Below are 16,185 nucleotides of genomic sequence, written 5' to 3'. Positions count from 1 at the left end.
TGTATACAAAATAAAATGTAACGACTGTACGAAGGTTTATATAGGTCAGACAGCCAGGGAATTGCACACCAGAATCGGTGAGCATAAGCGTTCCATTAACAAACCACCGAGAAACGCAGATGAATACCAGGCGTTAGTCAAAGATTCAGCAATGGCAGGGCATGCTCTAGACACTGGGAATGGGATAGATTTAGAAAATGTGGAAATCCTGAGACGGAGTTTAAGATTCACACCACAGCGACTGGTGGCCGAGGCGGTGGAAATCGCCAAGCATCCGAGCGTGAATAGAATAGAGGGGGTAGAACTTGCAAACGTGTGGAGAGCGGTGCTAGATCATCCGGGATGACACGAGGCGGGGTGCAGTTATCAGCGACATCGCCTGGGTCTAAAAGTACAAAAATCCAAGCAACGTTAGATCCAATTAACCACCCCACCCCCGTCCCCAAACTAATTGTCCCATTACCCTTGGACGAACAGAGGTGAACGAAATCTGTGAACGACCCCAAGAAGAATTTTCCATTAAGGTGACATAGACTAAAGAAGCAGGGACGAGAAAATCCGTGTTCATCATAAAGACGAACCCCCCAAACCAATCTATCGTAAAGCTTAGTCATCACCACTAATCAACAAACAGAGACATCAGACTGAACACCCAGCACTGATCACGTCACTAGTCATAAGGAATCTCACGGATTGGCTCCCTGACTGCCTTAAAACCCAATCAACCTACTTACTTACTCACTTGGCCTGACGAAGCTTTTGCGTCAAAAGCGAAACGTCGCCCAGCAATAAATCCACCGATTGTTTACCAAACCCCTCTGAAACGATGACTTCCCAATCGGTCTCAAACATTTTCCAATTGTTTTCATTTCATTTTAGTTTACTTCTGCGACCGATTTCCGGGAAACGTTGATGATCAAAAACACCAAAGACTGACAATACTGAAGAAATCTTCGACCACCCCAATCGGTCCCAAACATTTTCCAATTGTTTGAAAATCATTTTAGTTTACTTCTGCGACCGATTTCCGGGAAACGTTGATGATCAAAAACACCAAAGACTGACAATACTGAAGAAATGGACACTTCGACCACTAGGCCGAGCCGCCACTCCCTACCATTAATTTGGATCCTACAGCTAAAGTACAATCTTGGGCGAAAAGCTCAGACGATGGTGGCTTATGACTAAATATGTTCCCTCAAACGCTACCAAGCTTTTGTTCTGACCCACCTAGGCAACTGAGGAAGGTTAGTGAGAGTGCCCACTTTCAAAGAGACCTGTGTTGAGTGAGACAACTGCACAGTAGTCAGGATGAATCCAGTGGAAACGACACTTTTTGCGTCACTTGTTCTTTGCGGCCTTATAGTGGATTGGGAAGCACTGAATCGAGAGCGTCAAGCAAGATGGTGGCCTGATGGGCGTTGCTCTGACCAAATCCTTACACCCCGTCAGGTGCTTAAACAACATTGTTCGTAAAAACGACCCACGGTTTCAAAGTTGCTAGATTTTTAGGTGTATTTGACCTGGCTGAGCACCCTTTTCCAAATAATACTTTCCAATCTGGAAATACCTCGGGCGTTTGTGAAAAAATAGCCCTTTGTATTCTCAGATTTCCTGGCGTGCGGGAGTATACCGAGAGCTCCTTAAAGGCTTCTGTACAAAAATGTGCCCCTCAAGTTTTTTCAACTTTGTTGTTGCTGTATACAATGGTGGACGCGCCAATGAGGTGAACGCTTGAAAGTCCTCAAAACCGTATGTTCAAGTAGCTGCAAACAAAAATCTCATAGATATAGGATATGCAGGCGACATCGCTCTCATTTACCAACAGGAGAAGGTGCAATTATTTTTAGATGACACAAAGAAAGTCATTTTGTTTGGACCACCCATGTTACAAACAGGCATATCCCTGAATCCCAATGGACTTATGTATGGTACAAGCCGTTTTGATGTATGGCAGTGAGATATGGCCCCTGTGGGTAGCATGACTGAGGCATCTTCAAGTCTTCGAGACTCGTTGTTAAAATAATGGACCGTGTAGGCTGGTATCGGCGATTCCTTACGGAGTTCGACATAAAGCTAGAGTCTGGCTGTTCATCATGGAATTTCAATGTGTTGTTAGATCATGGCAATGCATAAGTATTGTTGATATACAGTCTTGCTCACCGGGTTCCCCCTCAAGTGATATATTTCCGTTTTCTACTGACAGAAGTTGGGCCTCACGTTCAAATAATCGCTGTCTCTCGATTCTTCTACAACACGCAGACTCTAATGCTGCTGCCAACATTTTGCCAACAGTTTGTCGACATCAGCGCTGATCGTGGTGTTCGCTGGTTAAATTGAAGAGCATACTTTACATAACTGCTAAATTAATATAACAGTGAGTTGGGCACGAGCTGAGAAACCATGGGATTATTGTGATGCGCTGAGATATGGCCCCTGTGGGTAGCATGACTGAGGCATCTTCAAGTCTTCGAGACTCGTTGTTAAAATAATGGACCGTGTAGGCTGGTATCGGCGATTCCTTACGGAGTTCGACATAAAGCTAGAGTCTGGCTGTTCATCATGGAATTTCAATGTGTTGGTTAGATCATGCAATGCATAAGTATTGTTGATATACAGTCTTGCTCACCGGGTTCCCCCTCAAGTGATATATTTCCGTTTTCTACTAACAGAAGTTGGGCCTCACGTTCAAATAATCGCTGTCTCTCGATTCTTCTACAACACGCAGACTCTAATGCTGCTGCCAACATTTTGCCAACAGTTTGTCGACATCAGCGCTGATCGTGGTGTTCGCTGGTTAAATTGAAGAGCATACTTTACATAACTGCTAAATTAATATAACAGTGAGTTGGGCACGAGCTGAGAAACCATGGGATTATTGTGATGCGCGCTGTGAATCATTCGCTAAAATCGGTGGATATATGGATATGGAAACCTTGTTGGTGCCAGCCAGCTGGCACGGCTGCATGTATCACGCATGACGTGGCTCAAGAAAGACTAAATGACCTGCCATATCCCATTGAATGGTGATGCATGTTAGGAGTTACCGGAATTCAACAACAAATATCAAAGATGTCACCACTCCGAACTCAGAAGCCAATTAAGCTCACCGATTTTGTTGTTATAAGAAGGTGGTGGAAGTCACGTTGAGGAGATGGTGCCGTGCAGGCTAGCTCAGCAATGGTACCTCCAGGGAAAAGTTTGTAAAGTTTGAAAAGTGGATTCTCGAGTGTAACCGCGGAGAGTTGAACCATATTTAAAAAGCCTCCATGTAGTCACCGGAGTTTTGATAAATTTAAACAAATGACGAGGGCTCAATCCAGTGGGGCCTAGAGCGCTCACCTTTTGACGGCCCTCAGTATTCGCGTAATTGAATTGAATGTTGGAAGTTCTTACATGTCGGGCAATTGAGTTGAGAGTACCAGTTCAAACTCTTAAGCCCAATTTAGGCGTCACGGCGTCTCAGCGATGCTGGGAAATTATCCCGCAAGACTTTTCAGCCACAGTCATGGGCGCTTCAGTGAGTACTGAAATTTTATAGGCCGCAAAAATTTGAATGTAGATTAGGACGGTTTTCGGTTTGAGCACACACGCAACAAAATGCAATATTTTGCTGAACAAATTTTTACTCTACTTGTAAAGGCTTTGCAGCCGAGTGCATTGTGTGGATAACAGGCACCCATTTTGACAAACTGCGCCATGTCACGGTTAAGCTTTCCTTTCTGCTACCTGAAAACGATCCGAATCCCAGCGAGAGCTATACAAACAATCCTGTGAATGCCAACTGACCAATGGCCCTCTGGTTGTATATGGTTCTTATGGGCGTATGGTGATCCTTCTGACCATTGAACATTAGTACTTTCTTTGTAACTTATCATTACTCAAATTGTACCGCTTTCTCTCTCTCACTAAATCTCAGCTTGTTCCTCTTCTCTTCATACCGAATAACTTTTGTTTAAATGATAGCAAAGAAATATGGATGGATACAGACAATACTAATTCTGTACTTCGTGAAAGGCGTGTTCCCTTCTTGCTGTGGCGAGTTACTCTGCCAGTGCATTAACGAGCGGTGATCAGACTACGACGGGATAGAAAGTATCTAGGAATATATTAAGGAAGATTCCAGGAAAGAGATCGATTTGGATTCATTGTGGTGGTAATAATTAACTGTACCAACGAACTGTGAGTTGTACCATCTCGCCTATTTTTACTCGCTTGATTTAACTACTTTAAACTGGTATTTGCTAGCGTTATCCACTACAGGCGCACGGTATTCGCACCATGGAATTGAGTTTCCGGAAGCTACGACGTGCTCCTGATGGACTAAATGGGCTAAGCCATTGAGTTCAGAGCACGAGTTCGCACTTTTGAGCATTATGTAGTCTTCCCGGAATCTCAGCGATGCTACGGAAGCATTCCACCTGACTTTTTCCGCTAAGGACTGTGGTGATTTGTACCTTTATTTTTCTTCCATCAAAACTACTTATTTCGTCAATTGCATAACTGTTATTGCTTGAATGCGAAAAACTAAAAATACATGCACTTGTACCATTTCACGCGATACAAACGTGGTCATGTGCTTTGCGTCTCTCTCCTGATTTCGCCCGCGCTTAAAGCGGTCATTCGCCAGTCTCAAGTGCTAATTCTGGTATCAAAACTTTTCAGGTTATCTTCGGAATCTATTATATGTGAAAACTGTTCGGAAGAAGACCACTGGACAACTGTGCTTGGATTATGGTTTATACGCTGACCTGGACCAACGACGAACTATTTTAAAGAGAACAGTTATTAGTGAGCCTGTTCCATCTGACATCTTTATTAATGTATACTCAATTAGCGTTATTATTTTTATTTATTTGCCACACACTCCTGGTAAAGTAACTTATTGGGCAGCCAGACCACCATAGGGTATAATTGCTTCGAAAGGCAATAAAATTTGATGACCAGAAAAGACCTGAAGAACAATTAAGATGATTTTTAGCATGAACATACGCAACAAAATGCAAAATTTTGGTGTAAAAGGTTTTTAATAATTGCAAAAGTTTTGCAGATAAGAGCACTGTGTGGCCACTGGACCTCTCCTTAATTGGACTCCCTGTGTGGCCCAATCCGGACCAGTTCACTTTCGCACCGTGACAAGCAATCGGCAGGCAAGCGCCAGTGGTCACTTAATAGAACAAATGCTCCAATTTTGCCGTCCCTTGAATCATACACCACAATGCCAGGAATGCAGGTAGCTCATGCAAGCTTATAGAATGTTCACGTCGCATCATCTTCACCGAAGAGAAGTGCAGGTGGCCGAGGTCCATGTCTTTAAGGTGGTTTGCCTAATGATTATGCGTGTATCGCAAAATACGTGAGGCAGGTAGAGCCGGCACACCTGATGCTGCTCTATCATCCAATCGGCATATGTAGGGAAGTTTAGCGTAGTTCATCCCACTTGCAGCTTGTAATTCAAAAACACAGTCCAGCTTAGGAGGCTGACACCTCTGTAGGTATATGCACTTCCTCCTTCTGTCCTGTGATGCGGCTGCAGTGTTGTTCTGCATATTCTCGGCAGCTGGGGTAATTTCGTTACATGTCTTCCGAAGCTTTTGTCACAGATCATTCCTAAAACCAATGTTGTGTGTCATTTTGTAGTACACCGGAAAAGGTAGTGCTTCTTACACTTGCCTTCAAGCCACCACCAACGTGCCTAGGTGGCTTTCGGACACAATTTAATCTGTTGGCGGACGAACTGCACCTCTTGGAAATTTGATAATCCGCAAACGATGCGAAGAATCTACTGTGTTTCAGACGTACGATCTGGCGTCAGCAATTCAGGATAATGAAAAACAGGTGATGAACATGCACCGAAAAATGGTTCTTTGTGAACTTTTCGGTCCTATAGCGTGTTTTTCTAACCGTCACTGCTCAAGCAGTCGCTGATCTTATCATAGTAGCCGCTGTGGCAATTTACCTCACTTACTGTACGTAACACCAAAGTGAGTGTGCATGTGACCTAGTAATATTGTTTTCTAATGACCAACCACTCTGAAAAGGTCCCAGATTAATCTAAAATATGGTTCGCGAAAAACAGATGTCATAACCAACGGAACGTAATAGAGAACAACGCGTTCCGGAAAACATTTTTAATGAAGGAAGGAGAAAACCGAAATTCATTAACCTGTAGTCTTGTACGAGTACGAATGTTTTAGCACGCCAGGAATTGTAATGGAACGGTGATAACTTCGTTTGAACCATATAAATGAAAGGGCCTTTTGGTCATTTTTATGGCCACTCACCTAGCGCTTTCTGAAGCCTCACTGTTTTATTCAGGCTTGTGGTCTTCCATGCCCCAAGCTGCACTGCTTGAAACGCTGTTACAGCAGGTTCATCCATACAAGAAAGCCTGACGGATATCAGCCCGACTGGTTGCAGAAGATAATTTTTTTGTGTCCTTGCCCCATGGTGAGTGATACGTTCCAGTGTGGGTCATGTTAACAATTGTACTACATGCTTATCAAAGTAAAAGTTGTAAAGTGGAAAAGTTATCGCCTTATAGTATTACTTGTTGGTGCTATGACTAATGGCTCCGACTTGGAATGAGTCTTAGTGCTGTCGCGCGTTTAAACTAAACATGCGGGTATTTTTAGCTCTGGGTACAATAGTACTGCACACGCATCCTCACTCACACGCCTTGATAAGACAGGGAGAACCTAATAATCCACTGTATACCGGATCCCGTGATCTAGGTTTGAGACTGTTGGGCGTTCTAAGCTACCCTTTGCATTCAGGATATGATACTTGCATGTGCACTGCTCGGTAATGTATAAGAAGGGAAGCCGTAAACGGTGACAAGTTAAAAGTCATTGCTTCGAAAACACGCAGATATGATTCAATCTGTATTATTTTCAGCGAACGGCGCCCTAAAGGTCACTTCAAAAGTACAATAAGTTAGAGTACAAACAAGAACGCGTCTTACCTGACGTAATTAATGCTATAATTTAAACACAATCCTGTGGTTGGTTTAAGGCGCGAAGTACAACTAATAAAATGCAGCCCGTGACAGCTGTCTGGTGATTCCAATTTCCAACAGAACTGTTGGCAAAATACATCAATTAAGGTGTGTGTAAGATTATTCCCCAGTGTTTCTCTGACATTTCTTTGACGGCTATACTAATGTATGATTTACATTGGGGGGAGTCGGTTATGGCTCCAAAACCACTCGTTGTCAGATATATGTGACCTGAAACCCAAAGGCCATTCAAATGTTGGTACTGCGATCAACGGACTTATCTCCTAGAAGTGCACTTTTAGTCTTCATTTTTTCGTTCAAAATTCAAAGTTCACCTGCACCGGACCCCCAGTTAGTGCAGCAGCTGGAAAATCTTACTCCAACAGCGACCTCAATATTTATGAAACCAAGCAGTAATGCGGAATCTCTAAATAAAGCAGTCGTTATTCGTGGCACGTCAATAGCGTAAAATCAACACTTAGCTTTGATGATATTTGGTATAGTAAGCTAAAAGATGCGAAAACTGGCCTTGGAACATAGTCTTTTAATGTCATCTAATGGGAAGCGAAGTTAATAAATAAAGCAGTCGTTATTCGTGGCACGTCAATAGCGTAAAATCAACACTTAGCTTTGATGATATTTGGTATAGTAAGCTAAAAGATGCGAAAACTGGCCTTGGAACATAGTCTTTTAATGTCATCTAATGGGAAAGCGAAGTTAAAAAATGTCTCTGTGAAAGGTAAATGATTATTGTCGAGGTAACAAAAGCGTTATCCACAAACGCCGCTAAATAAAAAAATGAGACAGTCGAGTCCCATGTTCTTGTGTTCCGAAACTTTCTTAAAATTAAGAAGGTATAACACTAAACAGCCTTCAGTTTTTGCCTCCAGGGAAGCTGAATACTAAATACCGAAGCAAACTTGAAGAGGAAAAAGCAGTGGTTGGCTTTTGAACAATGCAGTACTCTAGAAAGCTAATGAAATCGGTTTGTTTTTTTTTGTTTGGATATCGTAGGCTAGATATAGGTCTTCTGTATGTGAGGAATGCTATGCCACAAACTTTAAAAAGAGTTACATTTCGTGTAATTCTATGTTTAAGCCGTCACCTTGCACGGTTTTCATGATAAAGGACACAGACGAAATTCTGGGGTGGAGATCACCGTCGGTGAGGACAATTCGTTACTGTGGAATCAAATTACAATTATTCTTGTCTTCAAGTAAAGTTCACGTAATTCTTGGAGTCAAATAGTCAGTAGACGTTGGCAAAGGGGTCGTTTGCAATATCAAAACTAAAAAATGATGTCTGAAAAGAACTTTGTAAAAGCAATGTCTCAAGAGACCAATTCCAGCAATTCGCCGTCATCGTCGAATGAAGTGACGACCATCCAACGGATTGCTTAAAAGGTATGGTTGTTTATGAAAATCCGGCTTCAATATCCGCTTTTCCTAGGTGGGCGGGAAAGGAAACCAAGCTACGTCTCGCAACCTAGTGGTGTTCGTCAGCTATATTTGCTGGCCTACATTGTCTAACCCATATCAGTAACTTTGCGAATCTTTAGCTAAGAGTGTGGGGTTTATCCTCAATTAAAAACGATAGCATTCCCGAATTTCTTACTTTGCCGATAGAGATGTACATCACTGACAACAAAGCCGGTGGAATTTTATCGATGCTGACTGCATAGTTTATATTATAAATGATATTTGCAAACGATGATTTATTGCAAAGAAAATTCGATCTACAGGCTTAGGTCTTATTACGTTAGTAGCGATGTGTGGATCTAAATGGCTAATCTTAACCAGCCATTTGTTTCGTGACCTCACAAGCATTGCGAAAATTTAGTTGAATGGAGGGGAGGTACGTAAGGTTAAGTGGAATCCAGATTATGACAACTCTTTCCTCTGATAATCGCACATCAACACGCCTTATGAGTAAGGCCAGTCTATATTGAAAGGCCAAGAAGTGCTGGAGAGCTGTTTCATCTTTATTGAGAATCATCAGCAGTGCGCATCTCACGGAACTCCATTTGAGTGTTTTGAATCCATGACCTCCCGGTTAACAGTTTTAACACTTAACCATTCGGTTATGAACGGATAGTCAGCAGTGTAATCAACTCGCACTTGGACTGGATACAGAGCCACTCATCCACCAATCATGGGGATCCACAACACATGGTCACCCGTATTAGCTGGCTTCTCGGGTGGCGACTTTTCAGATGAGAAGTCACCAATCGGGTGCATCTCATTCTGTTTTCGAGCTACATATAGATTCCTGGTAATATGAGGACATTTTTATAAGTCGATAATCGAATAGCCAGTCGATCAACACGTGACCACATGATATGGTTTTCATGAATGTAGGATGCTTACCACTGTATCCGGTTCAAGTGCGAGTTGATTACACTGCTGACTATCCGATCATAACCGAATGCTTAAGTGTTGAAACTGTTAACCGGAAGGTCGCGGATTTGAAACCCCTAACTGAATTTTCATGAGATGCTCATTGCAAGTATGTCTGTGTAAGGGTGAAGCAGCTGTACGCTAATTCCCAACTTTTCAGCTCAGATTGGCTTGACTTACAGGACGAAATCTCCATTAAAATCTCCAGACTTACTCAGACTACCAATACTAACTTTCTTGTTCATTGATTAAACGAGTGTTGATTAATGTTAAGAATCCATTCAACCTCTAGTGCTTCAGAAGATGTAGTTTGGATAGCTTCGGAATTTCAGAGTATATAGAAGAAAACTAATGCCTACTGAATACGCTCTGTGTTCAGACGCCACGCGAAATCCTAATGGCAAGTTATTCAAAAAATGCTTCCGTATGGCAAGGTAATGGAAGTTTTGTACCTCTATGCGTATCAAATATCTTTGATGAAAAATATGCCACTGCTGATTTAAGAAGCAATGGTTGGTTCAAGGTGATACTTTCAGTGAATAGGCAGGTGAGTGAGTCCGCCAAAAGGAAGGGCTAAATACCATCTAAAAAAGACGAAACGTCCGTTTGAAGAAAAGTAAAACAATTAAATACTTTCGTACTCCACGAAATAGCAGTTCTATGAGCCTAAATGACATCATCTCTCGTTGCGTAGTACGCCAGGTTTCACTACGTTAGGGTGCTTGTAACTAAGACATCAGCTGTGAAAAAAACTACAAAAAGAAAACAATCAGAACTTCATTCCCAAATGAACCACGAGTACCAGATTAAAATCCTATAGAGAATACTCGCGGTACCAACAGTGGTGAGATAAATACGAAAACGCTGACGACAACCGTACCCAATATTCACTCAATGTTTGAGGTGATTAACCCAAGCAAGGCCTACACATAGGTCCCGCGCCAGGTAAAAGGCTGACACTGTTAATCTAAACGCTTCGTAAATTTATAGCCTAGGCCGAATAGCAGAATAAAACTATTGACTTAGTTTTTTGTGATACATTCGAAATCGGTTTTTAACAAGGTATCGGCGTTTCTGACAGGATAGAGCTAAATGTTTTCCAAAAAATGGTATAAAGGCAAGCTGTAACTTAGGAGACTCTAAAGTGAACGTATCTTAAGTACAGTCTTCTGTATTTCCGTATTTAAACAAAGCCCACCGAACTTCCCACCCACTCTTCAGCTTTTGTAAGCGTTTTCAGCGCATATGCGAAAAGCAATCTGAAAAAAACGTCACGTATGATGTAACAAAACAGGAGAAGACAAAATGGGACTAGGTCTGATACCGATTGAGAAGTCGCCGCTTCCAGAAGGTTTGGTGAACAATCGGTGGACTTATAACTGCGCAAATTTTTGCTTTTGGCCCCATAGCTTCGTCAAGTCAAGTGAATGAGTTATCAAGTTGGCGAGGTTTTAAGGCTGACGGAGAACCAGTCAGCAATAGCACAGCAATAGCGCACTAGAACACTGCTGAATGTCAGTTAAAAGGTATTATCGGTTTGTGTGGATACGTAAATCTTACGACCGTTGGCATTTTTCCCTAGAGGGAACTGAAAGAAATCTTGCATTGATGTGGCGGACATAACGACATCCCGCATCTCTTTAAAAGCGACTCATAAAAGAGTGCTGTTGAGAAATTTTGTGACATTCATTAGAAGGCAGCCAAATGGTTCAATAATTTCAGATATAAGCAACGCATACATCCAGACTCCCTCCACATGAACGAGCGGCCGTCAATCCATCAAATGCATAGTATTGTTCTCCCAAGAATATGTTGGGGTTGATAGATCATCGGCAAAACCGGTTGGTGTCTTTTTATGGTAAACCTGGTCATCCGCCAATAGTTTTTTCTAACTTGGATGTACTCTCGCCTTGTTGTTGGCGTTCCGTACAACGCAAGAAACGCACAGTCATCATACGTTCATCTGACTATCATTTTCGAGGAGTTGGGTACACGTGACATTGCTGACACGATTCACTAGAGTCCATAATGTATTTTTATTCATTGCGTATTGGGACGCTAATCCGTATATACACTTTGAGTGCTTCGGAATTCTTCCGCAGGTAAAGCTTTCTTAAAAGCGGTAGGTGAGCAAGAAATACTATCTGACTCAATATGTTTATACAAAATGATCCATCACAAACAACGTACGTTTGTTTATCCACATTTTCTGATTAATTAGAAGAATAACACGGGAAGTCTGTGGCTCCTGTGGAAGTTGCGGTGTGTTTTCTTTCCTCTTGATGCGTAGAACACCGCAGAATTTCAACCACTGAGCGCGAAGTGATTATAGCTTGATTTCTGGTCTTTTGTTCGTTCCTTGTTCCCTTATGCGCTGAAAAAGGATATAAACCGAGAGAACAGTTTGTATCCAATGTGGAGATACCAACATTAGAATGGAGGGTTTAGAGATCATGCCTAGCTTTGGGTCCTTTAGGAGGGTGTGTTACAAACCCTGTCTTTCAGCTTATAAGGAAGCATTTGAAATGAACTGAGTCAGAAAATATGCAACTCTGAACTAGGCATGCAACTCTCTTAACAGAAACGAGATACGAATGGTATGAACTTGAACAAACTACATAAGGTTTTCCGGAAGTTGTGTCTGGTGGAGCTGCGTTGTAAGTCAATTTTTGGGCCATCATCCAGAAAACATTGATCTTCTTCAACACAGGGTTCTGTCCTGTCTTTCCGGGTTGATTAAATTTCCGATTCATTGTGGTAGGTGTCTGAGAGCTAAAAAAAATACCTGGAGGGATGTGATTCTACAAAGTCATAAGGTGAAGTAAACAGTTCAATGAGTTAGAAATCCAAAATACGAAGATAAAAGGTCATTCCCTCGCACTTCCATAAACTGTGGAGAAAAAATCTGCGAAGGAACCCCAGGGGTTCTTTTAGCGCTGAGCAACTGCATTGAAAATGCTGTCGCCTACGGCTCTAAAACAAAAAGTTACATCACTCGATCTGAAGCACATTCTAGAGTATTTGTAAGTTACTTCTTACAGCAAAGTAGTCGAAGCACTCGATGGATTTCCATTTGCTGTCATGGTATATTCCAGGAATGTCAATCGCTTTTTTCCACTTGTTCACATGAAAAGATCAACACACTTTCCATTAGTTGTTGGAGTGGCTTGTGCTTGTGGCTTGACTTTGTCAGATTTATGCCGTGCTACTCGACACTGAAAATTTCATCCAAAGAAAGGCCACAAAATCAAAGAGGCAGTTTTACTGGCCCGCACTGGCACAGCGACTAGTATTCTTGCTGCGTTGATGGATGAATCAGGCCACAGAAATACAATGAGTAGCTATGTTACGATGGCGCCGATACGCAATAGCCGCATATGGTAAGACAATGTGGCGCCACCTGCAGTGAAGTTGTCCAAACAGGCCACGAAAAACGAGTCACAGAAACGAGTAAAATGAAGTGTTTAAATCCAAACTGCTGAACAGACTGACCCTTCGGCCTCTTAGTTTTTTTATCTTCCGACATCATTTCGAACGCCCCAAATTTATGGCTCCCACACAGGAGCTTGAAGTTTAAGTCAGGGTCTTGGGTTGTAGGCCGCTATATTAGCTTGAAGTTTAAGTCAGAGCTATAGGCTTTAGGCCCGCTATATTCATGAGCGTAATTATCCGGTAAACTGTACACGGAGCGGACAATTTGAAATTTCACTAATCTAAGACACACCGACACAGGGGATCTTTGCTCAACTTAAAGGGCAAGCAAACCAGCAAAAGTGAAGCCACTGGCCACAGTGGTCATTGTATTCCAAGGGAACGCCCGATAAGTACGCAAACCCATTGTCGCTTGCTGTTTACTGGCCTTCACCTATATCTCGAATGAACACGAAAAGCATGGTATCTTGTTTGATACCGGTAGATAATACAGAAACCTTTTGTTAAATGTGCGGTCTCATTGTTTCGTAAATGGACAAGAATGGAGGATTGAGCTCACATTAGCCCTAGATGTGACAATACGCCAACGGAAGGGCTAGCGCTAAGGGAAGCACAACAGGACGTCAATATAACGATGGGTATTAGACCTGGTCGGAGACGCAGCATATTATGTGCTGTTCGCAAACAAAAAGTGCACTGAACTTACCAGTTACGATGAATTTCTATACGTTACCTTTGTCCTTGGGCGTCTGCTGCAACAATAGGATAGTTTGTCATTAATAAGACACGAAAGTTTGACGTTCGATCTTATAGTGGGTAGAATTAACCTAATTATTCCTTACTTACCACTTCAAGGTATCTCAAATACAGGAAAGGAGAAAATGGTGGACAGCAATCACACCGAGCTAAAGAAGCCACTTAATTGTTGTGTTCTGTTCCCAAAGTGGGCTCCCTCAGTGACGGACTGAAGATACATGCTGCAATATTTTAATACTCATTTACTTTCCTTAGTTTTATGGGTAAAGCATACGCACTATATAAACAAAGAGTAGAACGAATGTTGAAATCGATCAGAAATATAATCCGACATGTGGGCGGTGCCTTAAAAAGGACAGTGCCCTTCTGAGACTGAACAAAAGACTTAATGAAATTTCGAAATATTGTTTGTAAAAGCGGTTTGGTACCGTTTTCTTCATTAATGACATACTGCAGTTTCAGTCCCTCTTAGATATCCATCCACCCCAACGTACATAACACATCTGAGTGTGAATCAAATGTCGGCCCGCCTGTCTTGGATGTACTTATTTTCTGACGTATCGATGGGTCCCTGAAGCGTTCTGTCCACCGTAAGAACACTTGCAGAGGTCAATATCTATGGCACACCAGTCGCTCTCCAATAGCGTGAGATGGCTCAGTGGTACGCGAACTTTCTGAGTGTGAATCAAATGTCGGCCCGCCTGTCTTGGATGTACTTATTTTCTGACGTATCGATGGGTCCCTGAAGCGTTCTGTCCACCGTAAGAACACTTGCAGAGGTCAATATCTATGGCACACCAGTCGCTCTCCAATAGCGTGAGATGGCTCAGTGGTTAAGACGCGAACTTATTGACCAGAAGCTACGTGATTCAAATCCGACCTCTTCATCTCGACTGCTCCTGTCTAGGCTTGGGCGAACTGGCAGTATCTCGGCTCTCGTGCTTCGTCTGGGTGTCATGACAGCCAGGCACCGGAAGGAAGCTACGACCGAACCATTATTTATTATTTGGCTCATAAATGCGAGCTAGTAAAGATCTTATTCTAGCCACCCACAAGACTACGCATCCCCTATCAAATAGTGCAAGAGAAGGATTTCCTGAAGAGAACTCTGCTGCGAAACTATGATTCAGAAAGTTCCATTAAAATTCACAGTAAGACCGGAACTCGAATGGTTCCGATTTTTTCAGCCACCTGATTCATCCTCCAGTTAAAAGGCAGCCATGTTAACGCCGATCCGAGACGTAAGCTTATTTCGGCTTTACAAAGTCTTCATACTACAGACGAGCTACGCCCCATCCGATCACCAGAGGATCTGTTCTGCACAGCTATAGGCCTAGGCTGTCTAATCTAATGGCTCTAATCGGTTAGTGTGGTTGCCAAAATCTTGCGATGATGGGTGAGTTTCAAATTAGTTTCGATCAGGTTTTCCGAGAAACTCACCTGGAACCCAGCTTAACATTTCGGTTTTGATGTGTCGAGGCAACTGAATGTGCTGCATCAGGCTACCTCATGTTTCAGTCTCTACGATATTCGAGATGTCGCGAGACATATATATTTTTGTAATGCACTACTCACAAGGTTGCTGAAAACTCCCCGACCGCCCACGACCGGTTTTGCCCTTCTTGAGGCTCATCAGGTGGGGGCAGTCCCCGAGTTCCCGTCAACCCTATGTTCTACTTGAGACCGAATTGCACGAAATTAGCGAATATAAACTCATTCGCAAACTATTTTGGTCTTTCGAGAGACGCAACCTTGTGAGTAGTTTCCTTTATGACTTCATGGACTTCATGTTTTACGTCCGCGAAGGAAGAGATCAAGAGAAATGTTAACATATCTTATCACATGTCTTTTATCAGTTCTAATAAAACAGATAGAGGGACGCAGAGTTTTCAAACTGTGACTTTCTGGGGAAATATTCGGGTTTTAAAAACGGCATCAAATTCTACAATTTTATGGAACAACGATATCGGAGAGATTTCGGGTGTGCATCTAATGACCAACTAGATTGTTTGGCACATAGGCAGGCTTCCATCAGTCGCGCCTTTCATATCGACTGCTGATCCACTCACCATTGGTTCCTTTAAACTGGGCCAGTCAAAAGATCGGTCACTGCATGCCTGAAGCCGCACACCAGACGTTAAAAAGGTTGATTGGTCGGTTACTCTGTCTATCCCACGTATCGAACATGTGAACGTGGGCGACGAGCAGATCGCCCGACTCAAAGCTGCTATCCGGTCGGACATTTTGATGTCAGCGTCCAAAATACTGTCCGTTCAAAACAAAGCTGGATATCGTTTTCGGAAAAGTTTGGTAACAATCGGTAGACTTATTGCTGGGCAACGACGTTTCGCTTTTGACGCAAAAGCTTCGTCAGGTCAAGTGACTAGGTTGCGAGATTGGTCGAGATTTAGGACGGAAGGAGAGCCAATCAGTCAAGTCAAGCTAATCTCTGTTAGGTGTCGACCGAGGGTTTTTGTGTTAGGTTGGGTGACCAACTGTTTGACCGATAGAGAAACCTACGGGAATCTGGGTCCAACCTACTGGTTGGTTCTTCTGGTTCAGTTCATGTGATCCCTCTTGAACCTAGCTTGCACTTTCTGTCCG

General features: G+C 42.7%; 1 protein-coding gene across 1 annotated transcript; it reads right to left on the bottom strand.

Moving 5' to 3' along the window:
* Positions 1-4,882: 4,882 nt before the first annotated feature.
* T265_02350 (hypothetical protein) lies at positions 4,883-15,824 on the bottom strand (the record flags this gene model as incomplete). Its single annotated transcript, XM_009166564.1, has 3 exons — positions 4,883-4,954; positions 12,009-12,158; positions 15,651-15,824. The coding sequence occupies 3 exons, from the start codon at positions 15,822-15,824 to the stop codon at positions 4,883-4,885; spliced, it is 396 nt and encodes a 131-aa protein (XP_009164828.1).
* Between the last annotated feature and the right edge of the window lie 361 nt (positions 15,825-16,185).

Source organism: Opisthorchis viverrini (assembly GCF_000715545.1).
Source record: "Opisthorchis viverrini unplaced genomic scaffold opera_v5_28, whole genome shotgun sequence".
Lineage (NCBI taxonomy): Eukaryota > Metazoa > Platyhelminthes > Trematoda > Opisthorchiida > Opisthorchiidae > Opisthorchis > Opisthorchis viverrini.
This window is presented reverse-complemented; position numbering and strand designations above follow the sequence as displayed.